The sequence below is a fragment of the Aphis gossypii genome, chromosome 2, assembly GCF_020184175.1.
Source record: "Aphis gossypii isolate Hap1 chromosome 2, ASM2018417v2, whole genome shotgun sequence".
NCBI lineage: Eukaryota > Metazoa > Arthropoda > Insecta > Hemiptera > Aphididae > Aphis > Aphis gossypii.
In genome coordinates this window covers 63,838,446-63,862,668 of record NC_065531.1, presented here as the reverse complement: position 1 = coordinate 63,862,668, position 24,223 = coordinate 63,838,446, and the positions used below count along the sequence as shown (strand labels likewise).

Sequence of the window (24,223 nt, the reverse complement as noted above, 5' to 3'; positions counted from 1 at the left end):
CCCACTCAGGAATTTTAATAAATTAATTCAACTTAAAACTACAACACATGAATACAAAATAAATAATAATAAATAGAAGTAATTTATCCCCTGCGATCGGATCTCAGAACCAGTTATGAGTTAATACGTCATTTTACGAGTTTTACTTATAGTTTGTAACGTCATAATCTGGTTATTTTGTTTACAACTACAGATTCGAAACATTATGTGGCAGTGAATGTACAGTGTACATAATACCATTTATTATAAATACCATAATAGTATAATCATTGATAATACTATACTTAGGCGTGACAGACGTGTATTCAAGGGTTTTACGAAAGTGCCGTAAGCGGATATTGACCCTCCATCATAATCACCTATACAACTTAATAGATGAAGAATGAAGATCAATATATTATTATATTTAAAAATAGTTAATCTATAAGTAATTATTTATTGCTAAAAAATACGTACCAACTGCTGGTACACTGGTTTATTAGTGACACTATAAGACGATATCTTAATTTCCATCTTTTAAATCTACCGTTACAAAAAAATTAAAAATATTTTAAATAAAATCTACCACAGAAAAAAAATTATCAACAATTAATGTACCTACAAGTACGCTGTGTTCCGACTTTTCGAAAAGATGAGGACCAATTATCAGTTTACTGTACTTAAGATTTAGCCTGCGAGGGAAATTTCCTCTTGAAAAAATAAAGAACTTCGAGAGAAGTATACTTTTATGTCGAACCTAACCAAGTACCAACTACTTTAATTTTAATATAATTTTAATGTATTCATTTACTATACATTATTATCTATTTAGTAAGTATTGTTCCATTTTACATGCAGGTGGAAATAAAAAAAATAGGTAAATAACATACACCTATAATTTTTATTGCAAATCTGCAAGTGATGCGAAAGTAATATCTATAAATGTACGAATCATGCGGAATTCTACGCCATTATAATATCGTAGACCAATGCATACAATTTATATTAAATTCCAGTAAGAAACGCTTTATACTTTTTCTAATCGTGTTTATTCAACGCCGGATCCCCCCTACCCCTAAAAGAGGAATGCCATTGCCTAGGGGCGCCAAAGTTCTAAATACGGCCTTGACAATAACCATTACACAATATATATTTATGTACTTACAAAATATCGTAATAGTAGTTCAAGTATAAGCTTATTACAACCGCCCAGTATAATGTTTCGTGTAGACACTGTCTCTGTACCTACCACGACTTGGACATTTTATTAATATATTACGGAGCAGCGAGTGACCACAGACCATTGAATCGGCCTCGTGGTCGCGGGCGGCAATGGAAATCGGCTCGACTACTACTCAGTACTCGAGCGACAAGCGAGCTGTGCCGCGGTGGTCGTCGGCCGTCGCTCGAGTTCGTGACCGAAGACCATTGACCACCACGCGCGAAAACATATTTACCGCGTGACGTAACGGCCACCGATTGGAGCAGCGTGATCGTCTGCGGCTCGCGCGGAATTTCCACATGCCCGACGGTATGCACCACGTCACGCGTTCCGCTGCGGATCCGCCCGTCGCGCTGGCCAATATTACTATTATTTTTTCCTCCTTTATTTCGCCTCCATGCCCCGCCCAGTCGGCAGACTTGGGTTCCCCGGTCCCGCCGCCACCGTCGTCGTCACGTAACCGTATACCGATACCCGTCCCCCCCACCACAGACGCGCGCACTTTGGTTACCCGCGTGTAACATAATTGTCAATTGTGTGTAGCGTATGTCTGTATCGACGACGATAGCGCAAACGAGCGTGTTTTCCACGACCGTCTAGACCTCGTCCGCCACCGCCGCCGCCGCCGCCCGTCCGTGCACTGTGCGTACATTGTATAATCGAGTATATAATAATAATATTGTATCTATCAGTCGCTATTATTATTAGTCGTTTTTTTTTTTAAAAAAACAAAAACCGAAATTCGACGATCACGCCTTAAAAACGACGCGGGAATAATAATAATCGTAAGCGTGATAACGCGAGTGACATCAGCCACAAGTCCTACAAGGATATTCACGTTTCCTACCGTACGGAATATACTACAAGCGAAGATACCGCGTAAATCCACATGCGAATTATTGTGTTCAAACTTTAAATGCGCGTACACGACACCGTCTGACCAGTGTGTGCAATCCGGTGTGACGTTTTGCTTGTTAAATTATTTTCGTTCGACTCGCGGTCAAATTCACATCCACACGTTTCCGCTGCCAAAAGTGTTTTTGTGTTATCGAGTGCGAGTGTGGCCCACAGCAGGCTGCTGTCGTTCGACCGTTCGGCCGCCGTCTACATGTTTTGCGTGCGTGTCGTCGACTGTCGTGGCGCCAAAAAGCCAGTCGTCGTTCCCGTCGTACCCCTTCTGATTCGGTGGCGTACCTTACAATAATATTAACTACTGTAACACTAATAACTTTGATACACGTTAACGAGTGAGTACATCACCCTTATATTCCGTCTTTATAGTACCTACCTCTATATATACTGTAGAAATGTGCGTTTCTATCTACTTTTATGGCTTGAGCTAAAATAGCTTAATAAACAAAACAGATGGTAGGTAGGTAGATGCTTTCTGCAAGACCTACAGATGACTACCCACACGTCTGGTGAATGTTTTACTGTAGAATAAGAAATTCCTGAGATTATTATATCAATTCTATACAGCTTTGGAGGGTCTGGAATGTTAGATATTTTAATTCTCCCTACACACTTTTCGAAATAATACCTATCATTATGTAATTTTTATGGAGTAATGATCCTAGTATATGTTAACAAAATTTCAAAATAAGTTCAATGGTTAGTATTAGTAAAAAGTTTTAATATTGTACATTAGTTTAAATCACGGTTGTATAATGTTTACCTACATTATTTACATTGGCATAAAATATAATACCTAGAATACTTGCATTCCATTGGATAGTACTTTTGTTGCACAACATGTTGTGTTCAATGCATTTTTTTAAATCTGTACATAATACGGCACAGCTGATTTCACGACTCCCTACATAGTTCTATTGAATGACAATACAATATCTACCTACCTACTTTGATCCTATCATTATGTTTTAAACTGATATTAGCTTGTGATATTTAGGTTAATTGGTATAAACACTGTAAGCTATAGATAGTTTTTATTTAACTGTTTTATAATATCAGTTTGCTTAAAAATATTTAAAAGTTATTCGTTTATACAAAATACTTTAATTTGTTATTCAGATAATATAAACTAAATCTCTGTTAGCTTGATAAAATAAAGTTTGGTGAAAAAAATAGATTAATATATAACTTTTTATGTTTATTTAAAATATCTGGTTACCTAATATAAAAAGAAACCTATCTATAACTACTTAATAAAAAACTAAAATATCTACAAATAAATATCTCAAGAAATATCTGAGTGGTAGTTACAAAAATAATTTATATTATGTATTCTAAATTCACCCTTTGTGTATTACTAAAAAGCAAGTTTAAATGTGATACGTATCTCATGATGCATATCTTATTCCATTCCTACCTAAAATTTAGGTTTACCTGTTTGGATTTTTCATTTTTATTTCTTAAGTATTTTGATAGGTAGTTAAATGTACCTATACATGAGATTTAATTCCCAGTCCATTTGGAAATCTAGTTAAAAGAATGAAGAAACCATTATTATAAATTGTGATTTAAGCACTAAGTTAACTACTACCGACTACTACCTATATCAAACTGCATATAACCTTGTTCGTGATATATAAATAGGTAGGTAACTATATTTTCACAGCTGTGACCTTGTATGAATGCATAATATATACTACAATAATTTTATGCTGATATCTATAAATTTAAAACCATGTATCATCTAAAAATTAACTTGCATAAATGTAGAAAAATTTGTCTATAAAGTTTAAAAAATCAAAACTAGTAAAATAAAGAAATAATTCTAAGTAAGTAGTAACCTTTATCAATATATAATAGGTATCTAATCTAGATAGTTTTATTACCTTTATTATGATACCCGTTGTATTGTTATTATAAGTTTCAAATCAAATTAAGCCATTAATATCATACCTAGATTAAATTATAGGTATAGAATAAAAACTAAACAAGTTTTAATCACCTTTTTTTCTTGGTATAAATCATGGCTTAAATATTTAAGCCATGGTAAACAATGCTTGTAATGAACTAGAATAATGTAGAATAATGAGTACATTTTTAAGGGAGGGAGTAAGTTGACCAGTTTAAAGGTTGACTTAAAGTTGAAACTATTTATTGATATCAAACTTTAATTTGAGAAAATAATTAGTACATAAGAATTATTGATTGTGGAATTTATATTAGTTGAGTTTAAAGAAAGTGTACATTATTTATAAACAGGTGAAATATTGTAAATGTTTGGTTTATTATGTAATAGATTCAATAGATACATAGGTACCTACACAATGTTAATATAGTACAGTATTTATTCAAAAGTAATTTAAATACCTACTTAGATATTAAAAATATACTTAATTGTATATTATTTTTATAATTTTTAATAAAAAATATAAATAATTATAAAAACTAGGTACCATTGATGAATGATATTTTATAGAATATTTTATAAAAATTTACAACTAAGATATATGCCATCATGTAATAAAATAGTTTTCAGAAAGAGCGCATTTATTGAGGCATTCATGATCACTCATTTTAAAGGATTCTAAACAATTGTATATTTTAATAAAGAAAAAAAATAGTTTTATAAATTAGGTATTCAAGTCTTTTGTCAACATTGTATTACCTAAATTTTTATTGTAATTAAAGAAAAATGTAAATTGTTATTCAAATTCTATGAGAAGAAATACTTAGAAAAAATTTAATCTTTTGTTATCATTTATTTTAATTTGATTCTTATCCTATTTAAGAGGACACCATACTCTCATATGTTGTGGTTGTCTCTGTCTTAGATAGACATAATATTATACCTCGTATTATACCTAGTTAAAATCTTTATGCGTTGAATGACTACTCCTTCGGTATTTATGTTAGAATTATCAATATTATAAATCACATTGGAAGAATTTTATCCGTGTTGTAGCATTTTAATTTTTTGGATAGTAGTTACCGGAGTAGTTACCAATAATTTTAATAATTAAATCAAAAAAAAACCTTAGGTTCTCAAACCGATGACTTTAATTGTATTCATGTTATTAGAACAATTTAAACACTAAGACACATATACCTAAGGTTCTTCTCAATGCAATTTAAAATTTTAGTGGAAATTTTAGTAATTCTGTTAGAAATATTGAGAGAATAAATTCATCCTATACTGAATAATTGTTAACCATGTATTCACATTCAGATTTGGCATCCTCATAATGGAAGTATAACTGTATATTTTATCCTGATTTTAAATCATGGATTCATTGAGTTGTTACAATTTATTGTTTTATATTACAGTGCTTCACCTAAGATCTTAAAAATTGTGTTGGTATTTATCTAAATTGTCAACAGTACCTATTTAATTCTACACAATCAGCATGGATTTTGACATTTCAAATCAGCTTAGTCCAATCTATTATTATACCAACTATACAGATCTTGTGCTATTGATTAAGAAATTATAAGAATTATTAATCAAAATTCTCTTATTTCTAATCTTGCTTGTCAAAATATTTGTACATATTTTCCTACCTTTTATAGAGTAGTTTGTTCACTCTGATTAATAGAATAATTAATATGGATAATTTGTTGTTATAAACTATAAGAGGTAATATGTGTTACCTATGCACTTAAATTTTTAATTTTATTTATAAAATTTGATATAGGTATATCTATTATAATTTGTACTAAGTTCAATTTTAAGAATTTTAAGTGTACGCTAAATAATAAAAAATGTATAGGTACAAATATTTTAATTACATATTTAATAGCATATTTATTATAAATTATAATAAATTATAAAAATCCATTTTATGTATATTTATATATCCAACAAAAACCAAACGGTGAAAAAAAGCCAAGTTCTTAACTGCTCCCTCCGAGGCTCCCTCCCAAAAAAATTGGCCAATTAAAGTAGTGAAATCTACATTGTGGCCAAGTTTGCTATTTTTTAATTCATAACCTCAACTTCACTCCTACATTTAAGAACAACACTCCTCTTTTATTTGTATTGTTTAACACTTAGCCAGTTTCTGAATGAGGCATAAACTAGACTTGACCGCAATGTAGATACCACTTCTATGATTTACTGTCTTTATTGAGAAGAAATCTAAATCTTTTTTTTTCCTTAGTTCTTTTCTCCCCATCACCCACATAAGTCATAAGTGAGTACATTCAATAATAACGTTTTATACTTCATTCATAAATTTGCCAAGTATTAAACCGTATTAAACAATACAAATAAAAGAGGAATGTTGCTCTTTGATGTAGGAGTGCAGTGAGGTTATGAATTAAAAATAGTAAACTTGGCTTTTTTTCACCGTTTGATTTTTGTTGGAGGTATCATTAATTTTTGCGGGCTTCAGCATCGTGGACGAATTGTTTTTTTTTTTTTTTGCGATCACGATAGGGTCGTGGCTATTTCGGTAACTCGGTAACTCCTTCTTTGTATTATATAAAATAATGATAATAATTCCATTCAATTCAAAAAAGTATACAATTTGTCATCAATGTTTTCTTATGACGTTATTACGTAAAATTTTTGTCTGTAAACCAACGAATATTATTAACATATTCTGTATTTGAATAATTATATTATATTTTGTATTTGAATAAAATAAATTTAACATTATAATGTTTTATAAATATATATATAAGTCAATTACAAACAATTTCTTATTACCATATTGATATTGTAACGCTATTTGAAAAAAAACGTTAATGCTTGCCAAGCACGCCACTTCACACTTTTAGAAAAACACTCTCTAAAGCAGCATTAATTTTGAAAAAATTTCACGTTTCTATCTATACAGGAAGTATCTTATAATTTTGATGTTAAGTGAGTGAATGAATGAGTCAGTAACAATATTACAAATGTTGACATCCTCCCATTTTGAAATGACACAATATTAAAGGCTCATATTCTTACAGCGTCCTAAGTTACTTAAGATAAATCTGTGTTTTAAATTTCAAAAGTATATTTTAAGAGGAAACAGAGATATATGGGTTAGAAAAACTGGGCGAATTGGTTCGTATAAAGATACACTGTCATTGTTGGACGTGGCCTGGCGTACTGCTGTGCGCTCAGATATATATGTATATATAGATAGACAAGTTAATGTGGCCCTATTCATTAAAAAAAAAATGTGAATATGTTAATTTTTCTTCATAACACCTAATTGAATTCAGGTTAGGTTAGGTTAAGAATTTTTTTTAGTGAATGTTCTCAATACTGATAATGCTATTTTGTACAGTTATGGTAGGTATAGTATTATTTGTTATTTAGTTTTTTAGTTATCAAAGTTGTTTTCAAAACACTTTAAAAAGTTCTATTCTGATTTGTTAATTACTTTAGTATATACCGGATTTTATATCTATACGTTATCTTTAAATATAAGTTAATTAATATATCTACTTATTATTAATTTTATAACTCGAAAAATGAATGAGTCTTACTAATCTGTCATACTTTTATGAAAATCAACCTTATCTATCAATGTGACTGAATAATTAAAATTATATACAAAAATGTATTATAACTCTATTTTATATGATTCTCAACTGTTTTTAGAATACAATTTAATATTTTTTTGTGTATTTAAACTTATTTAGGTATCAGATTAATAAAATAACATGAATAAGTTGATAATTTTGTTTAAAATATATATAAAGTTTTATAATTGCCCACTAAATATTTTGAAATAAATAGGTACCATTAGTTTATCCGGGAGTTTACCTATATTATGTTGTTAGTGATTTGTGTTTAGTATGACATAAACATGTTGTTCACCTGTTAAGAGTAGATACTTATTTTATACATTGTATACTAATTATAATATTTTATATATTATGTACTTGCTTATTTGTATTTTTTTTCAAGATAAATAAGTCTGAGGTTAATTAACTTCTCTTTGAACTTGGCTATTACGTCATTAATATTAAATTATAATCAATCTACTTTTATATAGTCCCTAAAGATTTTGCAATAAATATGCTTTATTTTTAAATTATATATACTAATACATGCTCATTGGTAATAAGTAATAATGAAAGGTGTTTCATATAAAAAGTGTAATAATATAAATTGATAATGTACAAGTGTACAAAAACAAATTTGTTATCAAAGAAATTATTCCTTTCAACCTGTTATTATATAGTGGTTAATGTCAAAACCTATGCTACGATATCAAATGAATATAAAATTCAGTTATAAAGATTAAAAATACTCAGTAGTTGTGCTAGATCCCTAATGATTTTATGGTTATTATAAAGACTATGATTATTCTATATAGATAATAGATATGTAACATAAATAATGTAAGTATTATTTAATATGTACAAAATATGAAAATTAGTAGTATCTGAAAATTAAAAACTTTCCCAATAGGCGTATAGGTTTAGGCTAAGATTTATATTAAATTATTTTATTGTAACAAATGATCTTAACAAAAAAAAAATATTAATTTAAATTTAAATGTTTCAGATTATTGCAAAATGCAGAAAAATGTGACGCAACTAATAATTTTAAAACAAAGACAATTTAAATGTTCAAAATTATTAATAGTTTGTCCATGTGTGAATTTTATATTAAATTGGTGTTAATAAGTGTTCATAGTTCAATTTTAATTTTTTTTTCTACCATTTCTTAAATATAAAAAATTACAATGGTGGATACACGAACATTAACTGATTCAGCTGAGAAAGAAAGGCAAGAAATGGAACAGCTAACTAAACTTATGACTATGAAATCAGCTCAAATAATTGTTCAATCAAGAATGGGTGAAAAATTGCATACTTATTGTACAAATCAAAATAGTTCGGTAAGCATTATTATAAGTTATGTATTATAAAATAAATTTAGTTAATGTAAAATAAACATTGTATATAATATTGTATTATATTTAATATTAATACAATTTCAGTTAATTTAGTAAATAGTTTTTTAAATAAATAAAACTAGCAATTTATTATCTCAGTTGTGATAATTAAAAATCACTGAGTAACTGTTTTTAGTACACATTTCAATAAAGCTATGGGTTAGAATAATAAATGTGTATGACAATGTGTTCATATAGTTAATAAGGTAATTTTACCAAGGCATCCTAAAGAACTTAACAAAATACATGCAATAATTTGATAAGTATAATTCAGAGTATAATTCTTATATGTTATTGATAAAATCTAATTTTTATCTTGTCCTGGTGATAACCAAAAATTAAATTTTCCTTTCAGCTTTTTTACTAATTCTCATTGATAGTTATAAAAATATTTTTAAAATAGATACATTATAATATAAATTAGGAAACTAGTCAATTGATTATACCTAACAGGCCTAACATATTGAAATAGGTATCTTACATTGTAGATCCCTACATGAATCGTGGTAGTTTCGCCCTCATCAAAAGAAAAACCCGTCTACCAACTTTTTGTCCCCATCATACTTTGATAATCTAAATACATTAAATTTGAATGAACAATTTAATGTTTAAATGACAAAGTTAATAAATTAAAATTAAACACTATATTAGAAATTACAATCATATATTGTACAGGATTTAAATATAATGACGATAATGACATTTTATGCTATTAAAAAAACATCAGCCAGTTGACCTAAAAATAAATATATAATTTATGTAAGTATTACAATAATTAATTTAAATTTATTAATTTTTACGACATTTTGTGTTGACTTAATATATTGTAGGTATAATTATTGATTTAGTATTTGTACATTTTGTAGTATTGTCATTTAAACATTAAATTGTTCATTAGAAATTAATGTATTTAGATTATCAAAGTATGCCGGATGACCGACAAAACATCCGTAATCTTTTTTTTTTTTTTTATGTGGGCAAAACTTCCGTTTACCCCTACATATTTAAATTTAATTATTTTATTTGACATTGAAACACCTAATTTAATATATTGTTATATGAAAGATTACTAAAGCTTAAATATAGGTATATTAGAAAAACTTATTACATTTAAAATGGTTAGATAACAAACAATAACAACTGATTAGATAATGTTCTGTATTTAAATGTAATTAGTTAACGCATAAGTCATATTATATGACTAATTAATATGGATTATGGACAGTGTACTAGTGTTAAGTAAAATACAACATTTGATGAATTTGATGTTTATTAACATAATATGAATACATTTTGGCAAATTATTTGTTGCTTTTTTAATTTGATACATTTTTTTCTTTAATTAATTAAAAAACTATTTTCAACAGTTATTTTTCTTTATTATAATCAAATCTTAAATTTAATCAAACATTTGGAAACTATGTAAAGTAATATTTAAAAAATATTAACTATTGTTGATCAAAAGTCAGCAATAAATTAAATATAATTACCTATAAAATTTTTCATTTTTAAGTAAGATTTGGTTATTTTAAATTTCTTAAAAATGTAATTTATGTATTATTAATACAACAGCAATGTATTACAAATTTTTTTTAGATGAAAAGTTGTCTAATATGTTTTAATATAGTTTAAAGAAAACTAAATAATTACTATTATATTAAATTTGAAGTCTTAGAAGTCAACATAGCTAAAATGGCATATTTAATATTTTTTGCCTTTTTAAATACAAATATTAATCTAAAAAAACTTAAAAATATTTATATTAAACTATATTGTACAATGTAATAGTACTTGTTGAACTACTACTTAAGTTTAATATAGTTTGCTTAACACTATTAACTTTAATATCTTACTGCTATTCTTTGCTTGTAAAAAATGTATAATATATTTGAATTTAATTATTAATCTGAAAAATTAAACATTGTATGGCCTAATGGATATTTGACAACCATTTTAAAAAAAAACTCGTACCAAATAATTGGTACCACTGATAAAATATAAAAATCATCATGTTTATTTTATCAACACAAGTTATTTTAAAATAGTAGTTTCCTAATTTAAATCAAAACCCCTTATATAATATTACAAGGTGGCTGGATTATTATCTATTACAGTAAATTGTTATGCTGTTCTACTAACCTACTTGCACTATCTTTAAACCTATTTTCTACAACTACAATAAATATAATATGGATTCATGATACTAGTACTAAGTAATCTATTTTACATAACATACTCCTTTTTTAAGTATTGTAATATGTTTAAAACATTTTCAATATGTATTACAATAATTTAAACAGACTTTTAGTCTTTATTTAATGATTATATGTATTTTATTTCAAATTAACAACATAAACAATTTTATTAACATAATATTAATTATGTTGATGATTATAAGTTATAATTTCTCTCATTAAATAAATAAATAATCATTTCATCAACATTTTAAAATTACAATTATCTACTTAATTCGTTATATTTGCCTAAAATCTAAATGACTAGTGCAATTAGATTAATCCGTAAGAAACTTACGTAACTTAATTTTTTAGTATTTCACTTAAAAATCCAAATATACTTAATATTATATTATACCTACATTATATTTAAATTTCCCAATGATAACAGTAATGATTTTATGCCTAAAATACATGTAAAAATGTATAATTTACACAAAGAACTTAAAAAAAAAAAATCAATCACATTATATTATTTTTTTAGTTATTACTTATAATATAATATTTTAATTTTAATCAACAATTAAACAATTAATAGACCCTTCTATGAATATTAATTAAATATCTTTAAATTAATTTAAATAAATATATATTATTTATTTATTATAAAAATGTATAGTACAAACTGGAATTTGATTGCTTTTGCTTTTTAGTGTTTTAATATACTTAATTATATCTAGTTTATTAAATCCTGTTGAGCAAGGTATAAAATCCTTGAAAACAAGTTCACATACTATTGTATGGAATGTACTTTGTTCAAATTATATTATATAAAAAAAATGTTCATTCAATTTTACGTTGACATATTATATTGTGTTTAGTTAGATTTAAGTATTGTAATTTATTCTATTTTGTTCTCGATTTTGTTTTTATACCAAGTTACTCATTAGTTTTATTATATGTTCTTGCAAAAGTATAATAATTATTAATAGATCTCATAAAAGATAGAAAAAGTAGCAATTATATTTACATTACATAACCAGAATATGTATTATAATTGAAAAAAATATCTTTTTCATTAACAAATAAAATGTTTAAAATAATCCCTAAGATAATATTTATTAAAAAAAAATTGATAAAATTTAGAAAATTGATTGGAAGTATTTAAAAATGTAATATATTATCTTTGTATGTCTATGTAATAACAACAGCTGTTGAAACCTTACTTAAATAATAAAAAAAAATAAAAATGTTTTAACTACTCAGTTGAGATATTTTTTTTTAATATTAACAATTTTATTGCATATGGGTTTAAGTGTCCATAAAAGTTATATTTGAACATTATTTTGGCTGGAAGAATTTGAATGATTTTTATTAATTATGAAAAATTAGGATGATCATAATGAGTAAAAAAAGTCCGATAAAAAAAAAAGTTGATACTATAAATAAGATAGCAATCTTAAGGTATGGTTTCCCTATATGGTCTACAGTGTCTAACAATGAAATAGCACGACATTGTGATGTCATGTTTAGATGTCTACTATCTTTGACTCTTTGAGATTTAGATAATTGACGCTGTAAACTGCAAGGGAAACGTTCTTATATTCATATTAGTAAAAAACAAATTATTTATCTATTCTTCATCTATGCATATCTATTTTGAGTAAAATCTGCTTTAAGTTATTTAAACTAATTAAAATATTCAAACATGTGAATAGTTAATGAAAGTTAAAACTGGAGTTAAAACAAATCAGTAATGTATGCCTAAGTTAATGATTAGTAACAAAATTAATAATTATATTATAAAATCATTAAATTATTTAAGAAATACTAAGTATTAACTTGTTAATACTAATAATTATTATTTTTAAATATTTGTTTCAGATGAATGTTGCAATAAAAGAAATCCCAGATGTAATAACCGAAACAAAACTAGCATTAAGTAATGGACTTGTAGATGCTGTTCCTTTATGCGTTGAAATATTTTTGAAAACTGTTGATGGAGATACGATGACATTAGAAACATGGAGTATTGGTTTATTAGCTGAAAGTGTCTTTGATCCCTTTTGTTCTCGACACTTAGTTTATACTCTATATAACAGATTAGGAATTTTATTAAAATCATTAGTGTCAGTTTCTCGAGTAATACCAGCGTATCGATACTCTAGGCAACAATCCCATGATTCTTTTCAAATTCATCATCGAATTTATGCTGGAGAACCTCAAGTCCATACTCTTGGTAAGTAAATTAAGGTGTTTTATATTCTTAACTGGTAAAGAACTATTAAATCATATACAACATTTTGTTTAGATTCACGGCCTTCATATCTTTAAAATTACTGTTTCATAATTTTATTGTTAAATAATTTAGGGACCCTATTATTAATAATTTGAAGTCTAATAGTTTGTTAGGTAGTAAAAAATTTTGGCTTAATAATCTGGTGATTTATATTTGAATCTTAATATGACAATAAATATGTATTTATAAAAAAAAAATTATAAAATATGTAGTATATTGTTATTAATCGTTATTATTTGTAGAAGAAAAAAATGATATCATATTAATTGTATTAATTATCTAATATTATTTATCACGAGTGTTATAACTAATAAGTAATAAATATAATATAATTTAATATAGATTATTAATAATACCTATTGGTAAATAAGAATGATTGGAGGCCAAGTATAATAATAATGTATATCAAGTTTTATAAGCAAAATGTTATTGATTAATGTCAAAACGTATGAATTTAAATGGACAACACTCATTATAATATTATATTTTTATTTGATAATGATTTTTTTAATAGTTCAAAAAAGTTAACTCAATCAAGTACTTCAGATGGAAACTTAAGTCCCTGTGTGTTTACTCAGCTCACTTCTAAATTTACATAATCAATGCTTTATTAGAATTAATTTTTGATTTTTAATTAATTCAAAATTTTTATTCTGAGTAGATCTTCGTTTATAATCGTGTACAATATTTGGTTCTTTTGATTACCTTGAGAAATGTAAATTTGTGATCTTGTGCAAATGGATAGAAATATACACTGAGGGTCAAGAATAATTCTTATTTCTTTGACTTTAAAAGAGAGGTCAATGTCATTTTTAAGTAAAAATGTTAAAACCCATTTTACTGATTTTTCATTTATTTTGGTCGGTATCATAATTAGCCATTTTGAAATCATTTTAATATTTATTTTCTTAACAATGTTCTTTTTTTTGTTCTCACATGCATTATTTCACAGATTTTAACATATAGCTATATATTTGTATTTATTAATATGTGTAATTTTAGAATAAAGTTTTAAACAATTTTTTTTATATCTGATCTTAAAATTAATAATTTTTATTTTAAAGACAGTTAAATTAAATAATCATTTATGTATTGTTTATCAATTTCATTATTGACTTTTATTTTGATACAATAACAACTTGCAGATCAATCCTTTCAATTATTTTTGTTTCTATACTATACATATAACTATTTAGTTAAATATGACTAAAACTAAAATATCTCAAGACTAGTTTATTCAATAATACATAAAAATGTCTCCATGTTAATAATAATAATGAAGTATGTTCTTATGCGATTATGAATGGTTAAAATTATTATTCAACAAACATGTCAATGTTGTTGATTAGTTTGAATAACTGAACTTAAAGAATAGAAAAATTATAGATATAAGTAGTATTACATTTATTGTATAAATAGATTATTTACAATATAAACAAAGTATTAAATGAGCTGAAAATGTACATGTAAATAATGATTTTTTGATCTAATTATGATTTAGTATTTATAAGCCTTAAGTAATCGCTTCAGTCTTTAATGTATAAATTATATATATTTTTTAAAAATGGTTTGGTATACTAAAGAAAAAAGAACTAATAACAATATAAGCTCTAATTGTATATTTTTGAATCTAGTTTTAGATTTTGAGTAGAGCGAGAAATGTTCTACAGTAACCAAGTTAGGTCATCAAGTAGAACATTTGCTTCAATCTACAACTTTAAGGGTAGTTTCTGTTAGAAAAATTGGTCTAATTAGAACGATGTAATTATCAAAGTATAATTTTTTGATCTTTTAAATATACAAATATGTATAGAGACTGTGTATTGTGTAGACTGTAGCATATGTGTGAAGAAGATACAAACTTCTATTTTACAAATGACAACCCAGGTTTTCTGTATATTATTTAAAAGTTAATTTTTCTGAAAATTTTGACGACAGAATTCGAGCGAGTAGTTTTTAGTTATTGACTGTTTTAAGATAATATACTTAAATGATGATTGACCTCAGGCTCAGGGGATACCTTAATGATTGGAATTCGGAAAAAAGAGTCCCGTACCAACTAAATTCATAAAACACTTAAATTTTTAATTTTACAATGTATCTTTATTTCTATATAATTATGTAACACTTTTTTGACATAGGTATCTATAACCATAATATATAATATATTATATAAAATATTCGTTTAAACTTTTGTATATACTTTTATATAATAAAATTTAATAAAATAATACGCCAAACATTTTAAACTACCTATAATAGGTATAAATATACATTTGAAATATAAGAGATTAAACTAATTAAAGTATATAGTAATAAAAGTCATTGACATTTGACTTTATTTTAAAATTGGTGTTAGTATCTTATGATCTGAACATTTTATTGTTACAAATGTGGTACTTTGGTTCACACAGTTATTGTTGTGTTTATTTTAAATTTGTGTGTACTATACCTACAGTTGGGTATGGTATTCTTAAATGACAAAATAACAATTATTATTGACAATGTGAAATGCAGATTGCTGCTATACTTGTATATTTTATTATAAGTAATGCATATTGTTATTTTATATAATAATTACAATGTTTAATTTGTATATCATAATTATACGAATAATATATTTAGTTGGTACGGGGTTTTTTTTGCGTTGAATGTGGTTAGGGGCTTTTTCCTAAATTTTAATGATTAGTCATCAGTACATTTTCTTTTGATACGGAACAGCAGTTATTATGTCCGTCAGGTCTTGTTGACTTGTTCACAAAAAAATTGTGGACGTGGCCCAATATTGGGGAACATAAAATATATAGCCCATACGTTAAATAACACTATCATTTTTTATTTTTTTTTTCAATTTATGTTTAAATTGTATAATTACCAGTATGATGCCTTATATTTTATAACATGATTAAAAAAACAAGATCCTCACAAGACCCACTATACAACAGAAGCCAGTTTCTCGTTTTTTATGTTTTGAAATATTAATAAGAGTAAATTTTAAGCTATACGGTCACTTATATTATTATAATTTTGTAGAACATTCTGCTTAAATATTTTAATGTTATGACTAATTATAAAATTTATACGTGAACTGTGAACGTGATTATATTAATAGTGACGAAAACCGGTATGTCAATATTAGTGATTCCTGTTAGGTATGCACTTTTAAACAACATTCAAATGAAAATTATACTATGAAATATAAATAGCATTGACATCTAAACGAAAATATATTGCTTTATTAAGCACTTTATATACATATTTATATAACACATTCCGACATCAAAATATATTTTTCTTAACATAAAATGTTTTCGTGTTTATAATATGTAATATTACTTTTTTCTATATTATTAATACTATGTATCTAATATAATTTTATTAATTAATTATTATACATTTTTATCCCATTTTTCATATCATTTTAAGCTAAATTTAATTTGTGGGTAAGTCACTTGTTCTAGATTGATTCTTTAAGGTGATTGAATGTATTATTATTCTTAAAATTTATAGAGCAATTATTTATCGCATATATTAGTAGCACGTTTAACTATTTTGTTTATTTCGTCTTAGGTATACCGCAATATTATTTTACATTCTTAAACCATCCGTTTTTGTTATAATAAATTATTACGTTTTTCTGGTTTAAACTCCCGTCTTTCATTAATCAGAATCACAGATTATTCAACGTTTAGTCAACTATGTTAATAATGGAAAATAATTTGAAACTGAATCACCTTCTGCGTAGCATCTAGACGTAGTTAATTATTGACAATTATTAAATAGCTTATGAGATATATTTAAAAATATCTGTGATAATCTAAATTTTTCAGAAAATTCTTTTTTCGGTTATGTTGAATGTTATGTTTACGTTGAATTCTTTCAAAACAATAACAAATTCTTTAAACTTCAACGAATATCAGATATATAATATATTAGTCAATGGTTACTACGTCGTTTAAGTAATAGAACAGTATACTCTGTACTCGTATAAAACATTATGTTAGATTTATATGTTTTAAAAGTTATGTTGTATCAATAATTTTACTAAACTTATTTTGTTATTAAAAATATTAAGATGAGTAAAAATGTATTCTATGTAAACATTTCCACGGTATAGGCACATGTGTATAATGTATTGTATAATGTATGTGTATTGTATCCTTAATCAAATCAAAAACAATTAAAATTATATTTAAATTATAATCTTAGAACGTATTAATTTGTTTAAATGTTTTTAAATAGTAGTTTTAGATTTGTGTATGAATAAATAAAAAATAAAAAGCTTATCTGGTGCCTAAATAAATGTTTCTAAAATAACTTTAACAAAAATATAAAATAAAATCGGAGTACTTCGAGACGCTATTCCGATGGGTTACATATTTTTTCTTCGTTGCAAATTTAAAATAGGCATCTATTTTTTATATTAATCGTAAAACGTTTCTTTCTTAACTAAACTAATTACAACTGTTATCCATTAATATGTATAATATTAACATTGTTTAATTAAAAAGCAAGTAAACCTTACTTAATTTTTTAGATGAAATATTTTGTGATAAAATTATTATGTTGAATAGATACCTAATTTATTAACAATTTTTATTTTATTATTGTAATAATTAGAAAGTACAATTTTATATAATTCAATTAAACCTAACCGACTTTTACACCTTTATTCGTTGTTGCATGGTGGATCGTACTGACTACTGACCATACAAATATCGAATATGTATGTAATTTTATGATTTAATTTTAATTCTAACTTGACGAAAAACGCGTGGAACAATAATTCATATTTAACCATTGATGTGTTTTACTCATTATTAGGTCAAATGTCACTATGACACGTTTCCACTTTCACTTGCATTTTGTAGCGTCCTAGATGAACAGATGCTTTTCTCTAGGTTTCTACCCTACCAAACTTAAACTATGAGTATTAGGTATATTAGGTACAAATATAAAACTGTTACCGTATCTTTTAATCATATTATATATTATTATTATTATTTGTTAGTTAAGCTAAATTTATTCAAGATTTCTTCACGAGAATTTAATATCAAATTACATAGTACTACAGATAAATGTAAAATACAAGTTAATGCTGTAAAAAAATATATTATTCAAGAACCATTTTATAATGTACAAACCGCGAACTTCAGTTTAAATAAATAATACATTTATTATGATGAGATATTGAACCTATATGCGATAAAGTATTATTAAATCCAATAATCATTTAATTGAACTTATACTGCAAATAATTTACAGACTTCGTGTTATAAGTAACACTTATTATGACATGCTATTTTTTCTATTAATCTCTTATAAACTTTTTGATTAATTTATGCAAACGTTGTAAAAAATGTAAACATATATATATTATATATATTTCTAAAACAGTTTTGAAATTTCTTTAAAACTTAATAAACACATACCTTATACAATATGTTTTGTTCACAACTCTAGAAATTTTTTTTAATTGTTCACCTAAATAAATCAATAGTCAACCTTATTTTTATACCTCAATTTTATTATTGGAGTTTTGAAGAGGGTGTAGATCTTCATATTTTCGTGTTAGTGTTGATAATATAATATTATATACGCTACGCCAATGAGTGTGTGGCGTATTGACGTAATTTATCTTATAAGTTATATAATTTTAACTTAGAATAATATTTAACAAATATAAATAACAAAATCACATAATTTGTCAAGTTCACTAACATAATCAATACATACTTCGAATAATTTTCAATTACAATACTTCATCACCAATGATTTGAATATAGATAACTTAACGTTAACGTACAAGTTCTATAATTTTTCTGATACCGTAAGTTTTGTTTTTGGTAAAAAAAAAACCCTTAAACAGAGGTTGTATTTTAATTGCCTTTCGTTAAAAAAAAAAAAAAAAAAAAAAACGTTTTAACGAAGAACACTTACATAATAAAAACATTGTAGCATGCTTAATATATCTATAATTTTTCTCGGTAATATGCACGCATAATAATTATGTATGCATTACAAAACAAGGAATATGTTATGTTTTTTTTCTGTCTCTGACATAGTTCTTGCAAGAGTCTTGTGAATTTTAAATGATATAAATAACATGTTCTCGATAAGAATTTGCTGTGTGTTGCACTGTTGCATATTAGTATATTACGCTAATATGTTTAAACATAATAATATTATAACCAAAGACTGTATGATTTTAATGTTAATAGTATCTATATTATATTGTAATAAGAATAAATATAGGTTCTGATTTAATGTTTTAACGATTTATTGTATCTTACTAAGAATATCAGTATTAGTCAAGAAAATTGGCATCAAGATCATATTTATTACAATATGGTATCACAATACCTATGCTTAGTTTATTTTACCAGTTATTTATTCCATGTATTTTGATTTATGAATAAGTTTAATGAATATTATAAAAAGGAAAAATGAGCTTTATTTTTTACTGTTTGAAATTAATATTGGTTCATGTAATAATTATTATATTATACTTTTTTATGTTTAATATATATATATATAATATATAATTTTACAATGTCATGACCCGGAGTGCATCCAAATTGTTGCCAATAAATTTGTTTTCGTAGATTTTAGAGGTCACGTTACACAATAGTATACTAACACAACTAAAGATTGACTAGTCTTCGTACTCGTTTCTAGACTATTATTCGATTTTAATACAAATAGTCTATACGTATTTATGTCGTATAAATAATTATTTCTAATTTTACGTTTCAAGACAATAATATAACGAAAAGTCATATATTTCTATAACTATTATAACTAAGACCCGGATTTATATACTCTAAAAACCTTAAAAATGTTTAAAAAAAATCGATTTTCAGAAAAAAAGACTAATTTCATTATTTATTTAATATCTTTACATAAAATTATATTGTATGATTCATTTTTTATAGTAATTTCGATATAGGTATTGTAATTTCAATCTGAAAAAGCAATAACGAAAATATATTTTTTTTTATTTATTGGTGTGTGGCTAAATGATGTTCGTTAATTCTATTTACTCTAAATATGACTGTAAATCTGTTACATATTATATATTATATTTTTAAAAATCGTCTATATGCTAAGAAAAATCATTAAATACAGAAATATGCTCTGCATATAAAAAAATGGTAAAGTATGTAAAAATATGTAAAATAAAACTTAATATTTCACATCTATTTACCATATAATTCAAACTTGTAGCTTATCTAGCTATTTTTTGAACTGTTAAAAGAAACATACAAAATGCATATAAAATCGGCCGCTAATTATAATACTTTATTCTATACAAAAATATCACAAAAGAAAATTAAGGTTGCCAAAAAAATCATATGCACTAGTCACTAAGTATGATAAATTGATATTTATGTTGATTTGTTTTAAATGTGTTACAGGAAAAGAATATAAAGAATTACAAATTGGCCAAGTGTCAATGCCTATCGGGACCATTCAAGTGACAGTTTGTTACCGTACTTCTATGACACTAACATCTCAACAAGATCCAATTATGTTGAAAAGTGATCATTTTCGAAAAGAATATAGCCCACGGCACAACCAGATTATCAAAACTCCAATGTATGTTTTTTTATTATTTTTATTTTCATTTATGGTGGTTTCCAGAATAAAGTATTATTTTTGAACATGTGTAATTAACCATTTATGTAGTTAATGAAAAAAAAACTAAATAATAATAAAAACAATTATTATTATCCTATTCTGGAGTCTACTTAATATTCCAACTGTTGTTTGTTATTGTAATATAATTTAATGTTAAATTATGCTTAAATTTAGTGATCAGTCTAGAACATTCATCATGGATGATTGGACTGTGGGTGCTTTTTCTGACAGTCTTGAAGAAAAAGTTAAAAACCTTAACTTATACCGTATTCCTGAGTTTCCAAAAGATACATTCATAAAACCCAGAAAACGAGCTGAATATTGGCAACCACACGTGGTACCTAGTAATCAATTGCAAAAAGTTCAAGAATCAACAAATGAAAATAATAATTCAATAACATCTTCTATTCAAAATAACAAGACTTCTACAGTAAGCAATGGTGTGGTGGTGAGCACTGGAGTTGCCAATAATGTCATTTCAACTGAAAACAAAAACAAACTCAACCATTCAATGAATACATCCAGCAATGAGGCCATCAATGATTTTATTTTGGTAGAATTGGTAATTTAATTAATGACTAACTTTACTTTAGTATTTTTTTTTTTCATTAACATTGGGAAATTAAAAAAAGGAATTGATTTTTACTGGTGTTTGTTTGTTATTTAATTTTAATATTTTAGTAGAATAATAATTTATTTTTTCATTATCTATATTTTTATGCTAATATTTATTTAATAATTTTAGGGTCAGTCTGTAAAACCTCAATCACCTGAAGATTTTTGTCGGAGACGTAGTTGTGACAACAATCCATTACAATTTAAGCCTGCTGCATTTTCTGATTCAAATCCAAACATTGAATTGGCACTCTTCTATCAAAAGTTTCTTGGTGCTCCATCATTAAAAGTTCGTCCTGATCATTTGAATGTCTACAACCACCTGTCCGAAATTGTTGAACAAATTAAATGTTTTGATGAACGTATGGAAGAATTTGACAGGGTAGTATTAGACTTATGCCACAAAGATGATGACAGTGAATAAAATAATTGAAAAACATATACCCTCCGTTATGTTTGTAACAAGACTGACTGTCAAAATGAGTAAGAAGCTCAAAAATTAATATGTACTTTATATGCATATACATATATATTTATATATAATGTATGTATGTACTATTTTTTTAAAATATTTTATAAAATAAATAAAATCAAGTTATAGCAAAGTTTTAAATAATTCCAAAACATTACTGTTTTGTTTATTTTCTAAGCAAATGACTGATCAATGATTGATAAATTAATAAATTATTTATTATCCTCGCGTAGGGTGTGGTCACTAAAAATCACTTAGGCCTGAAAGTTCCTCCTTTTTGTTAAACATAAAAATAATAAAGTTTTGCATTTATGTTTAATGAGGTTTAGTTTTAATTTTTATTTATTTTGTTTGTTTATTTCATAATGTTACCTTTAATAATAAATAATTATTTAACTTTTTTGTCTTTTTTCTTTCTTTCTTTTTTTCTTTTCTTTTTTTTTTTTTTGTGTTAATAGGCAACTTTTATACATATTTTATAATAAAATGTACTCAATAATATTATTAATATTTGTTTCTCATAAAATGAAATTTGGTTTTTATTTTATTCTAATCAATACAGGGTCAAGATTAAAAATTAATTATTCACTACTTATATGTATTCAATTGTCATATTTCTTATCTAATCCATTTAGCCATGATTATCAAATGTAATACTTCAATAGTAAAAATATCTAAATTATTAAATAACAAAATACTTAACTTGTAAACCATAAACTACATGAAGATATTGTGTGATTCTTTTTATCGAACAACATTAATTATTTCAAAATCTATTAATGTTTTGAAAATATTTTTTATTACCTACTTTTTCAAATGACAATATACATTTCAAATTTCATATTATGAAGTAAAATATTATTTGGAATATTTCAATTTATAAAAATCAAGATTTGTACAAGTAGTTTATGAGTTATAAGTGTTTAAAATGTTGGTGGAGCAGTTGTAAATAAACTCCAACATTTTGCATGGTTTCTTTGTACTACTTGTCACCATAACTTTAAATATTTGAACTTAATACTTATATTTATAAACTATTCATCTTAATTTCAATTTTTTGTATCAAAATATTCTGCTTCGAAATATAAACTTAAAAATGTATGTTGTTATTAAAAAAATAAAAACTTAAAAATAACATTGTTTTATTTTGACTGAAAATTAAGTAAAAAATATATTTCAAAAAATCTTCATAGATTATGAAATAATGAATAATGTTTGATAAAAGAATAACCTTGTATATTTATATTAGTTGCCTGTTTCTCATCGTTTTTCGTTAATTTTAGTCTTTTTTTTTTATTTTATTTTTTTATGTTTTATTTAAAATTATAGTCAATTGTTACTGTTGTTAACCAATAACACATTATGGATGCTTACATTTATTTGTGTCTAGAATACGGTTTTTTAATCATTGTTTTAGACAAATATTTATAAAATGTAACATTTATTATTCTTATTTTTGATTCAGTTATTTTTTTCTAATCACACTATACCAGATTTTTTAAAATAATCATTGATTTGTTACAAAATTATACAAAATTTTTGTTTTTTATAAAATTCAAATGTTATACATATTACAGTTAAAGTGTTAAACATATTCTGAATTTATGTTTCACATGTTAAGATTATAGCTGCCACAATACGTGGTAGTATGTAATAAATAAACAAAACAACATTAATATTTTGTATGTAATTTTGTCTTTACCTTACTTATTTCCTCTGTGTTGATTTCAGTGTGCTTATACTTCTTTACTAATTAAGTCAAAATAAATAAAACTACAATGAATAAACTACTTGAAAAATAAAAACCACTATTGCCTGTTTTCAAGTAGGGTAGGTACTAATACTCAAGAATCTGAAAGACTTGATAAATAGTACTGACTGATTCAATAGAATTTAAGAACATTAGGTATCAATAAAAATACAATTATACAACATATCTAATAAGTTATACTAAATTTGATACATATTTTTCTTCTTTCAGCAACTTTTTAAATTCCCTCTTTAAAG

General features: G+C 25.2%; 1 protein-coding gene across 3 annotated transcripts; it reads left to right on the top strand.

Moving 5' to 3' along the window:
* Window positions 1–1,354: 1,354 nt before the first annotated feature.
* LOC114125993 (autophagy-related protein 13 homolog) lies at window positions 1,355–22,618 on the top strand. 3 transcript variants are annotated; one of them, XM_027989844.2, is made up of 6 exons: window positions 1,355–2,448; window positions 8,622–8,958; window positions 13,074–13,428; window positions 20,907–21,087; window positions 21,304–21,691; window positions 21,875–22,618. In XM_027989844.2, exons 2-6 carry the CDS (start codon window positions 8,803–8,805, stop codon window positions 22,166–22,168), a joined length of 1,374 nt encoding a protein of 457 aa, XP_027845645.1. In that variant the 5' UTR covers window positions 1,355–2,448; window positions 8,622–8,802; the 3' UTR covers window positions 22,169–22,618. The 3 variants fall into 3 exon arrangements, with proteins under 3 accessions (XP_027845645.1, XP_027845646.1, XP_050055511.1); XM_027989845.2 differs by having other exon boundaries at window positions 1,358–2,448; window positions 21,304–21,682; XM_050199554.1 differs by lacking the exon at window positions 1,355–2,448 and adding an exon at window positions 8,347–8,455.
* Window positions 22,619–24,223: the final 1,605 nt, after the last annotated feature.

What these genes read in the sequence shown, in the direction of transcription:
- LOC114125993 (XM_027989844.2), top strand. Translation starts at nt 8,803, where the DNA reads ATGGTGGATACACGAACATTAACTGATTCAGCTGAGAAAGAAAGGCAA. An exon ending in GTACAAATCAAAATAGTTCG is followed by an intron (nt 8,959 to 13,073) that starts GTAAGCATTATT and finishes TATTTGTTTCAG; the next exon opens with ATGAATGTTGCAATAAAAGA. An exon ending in CAGATTATCAAAACTCCAAT is followed by an intron (nt 21,088 to 21,303) that starts GTATGTTTTTTT and finishes GCTTAAATTTAG; the next exon opens with TGATCAGTCTAGAACATTCA.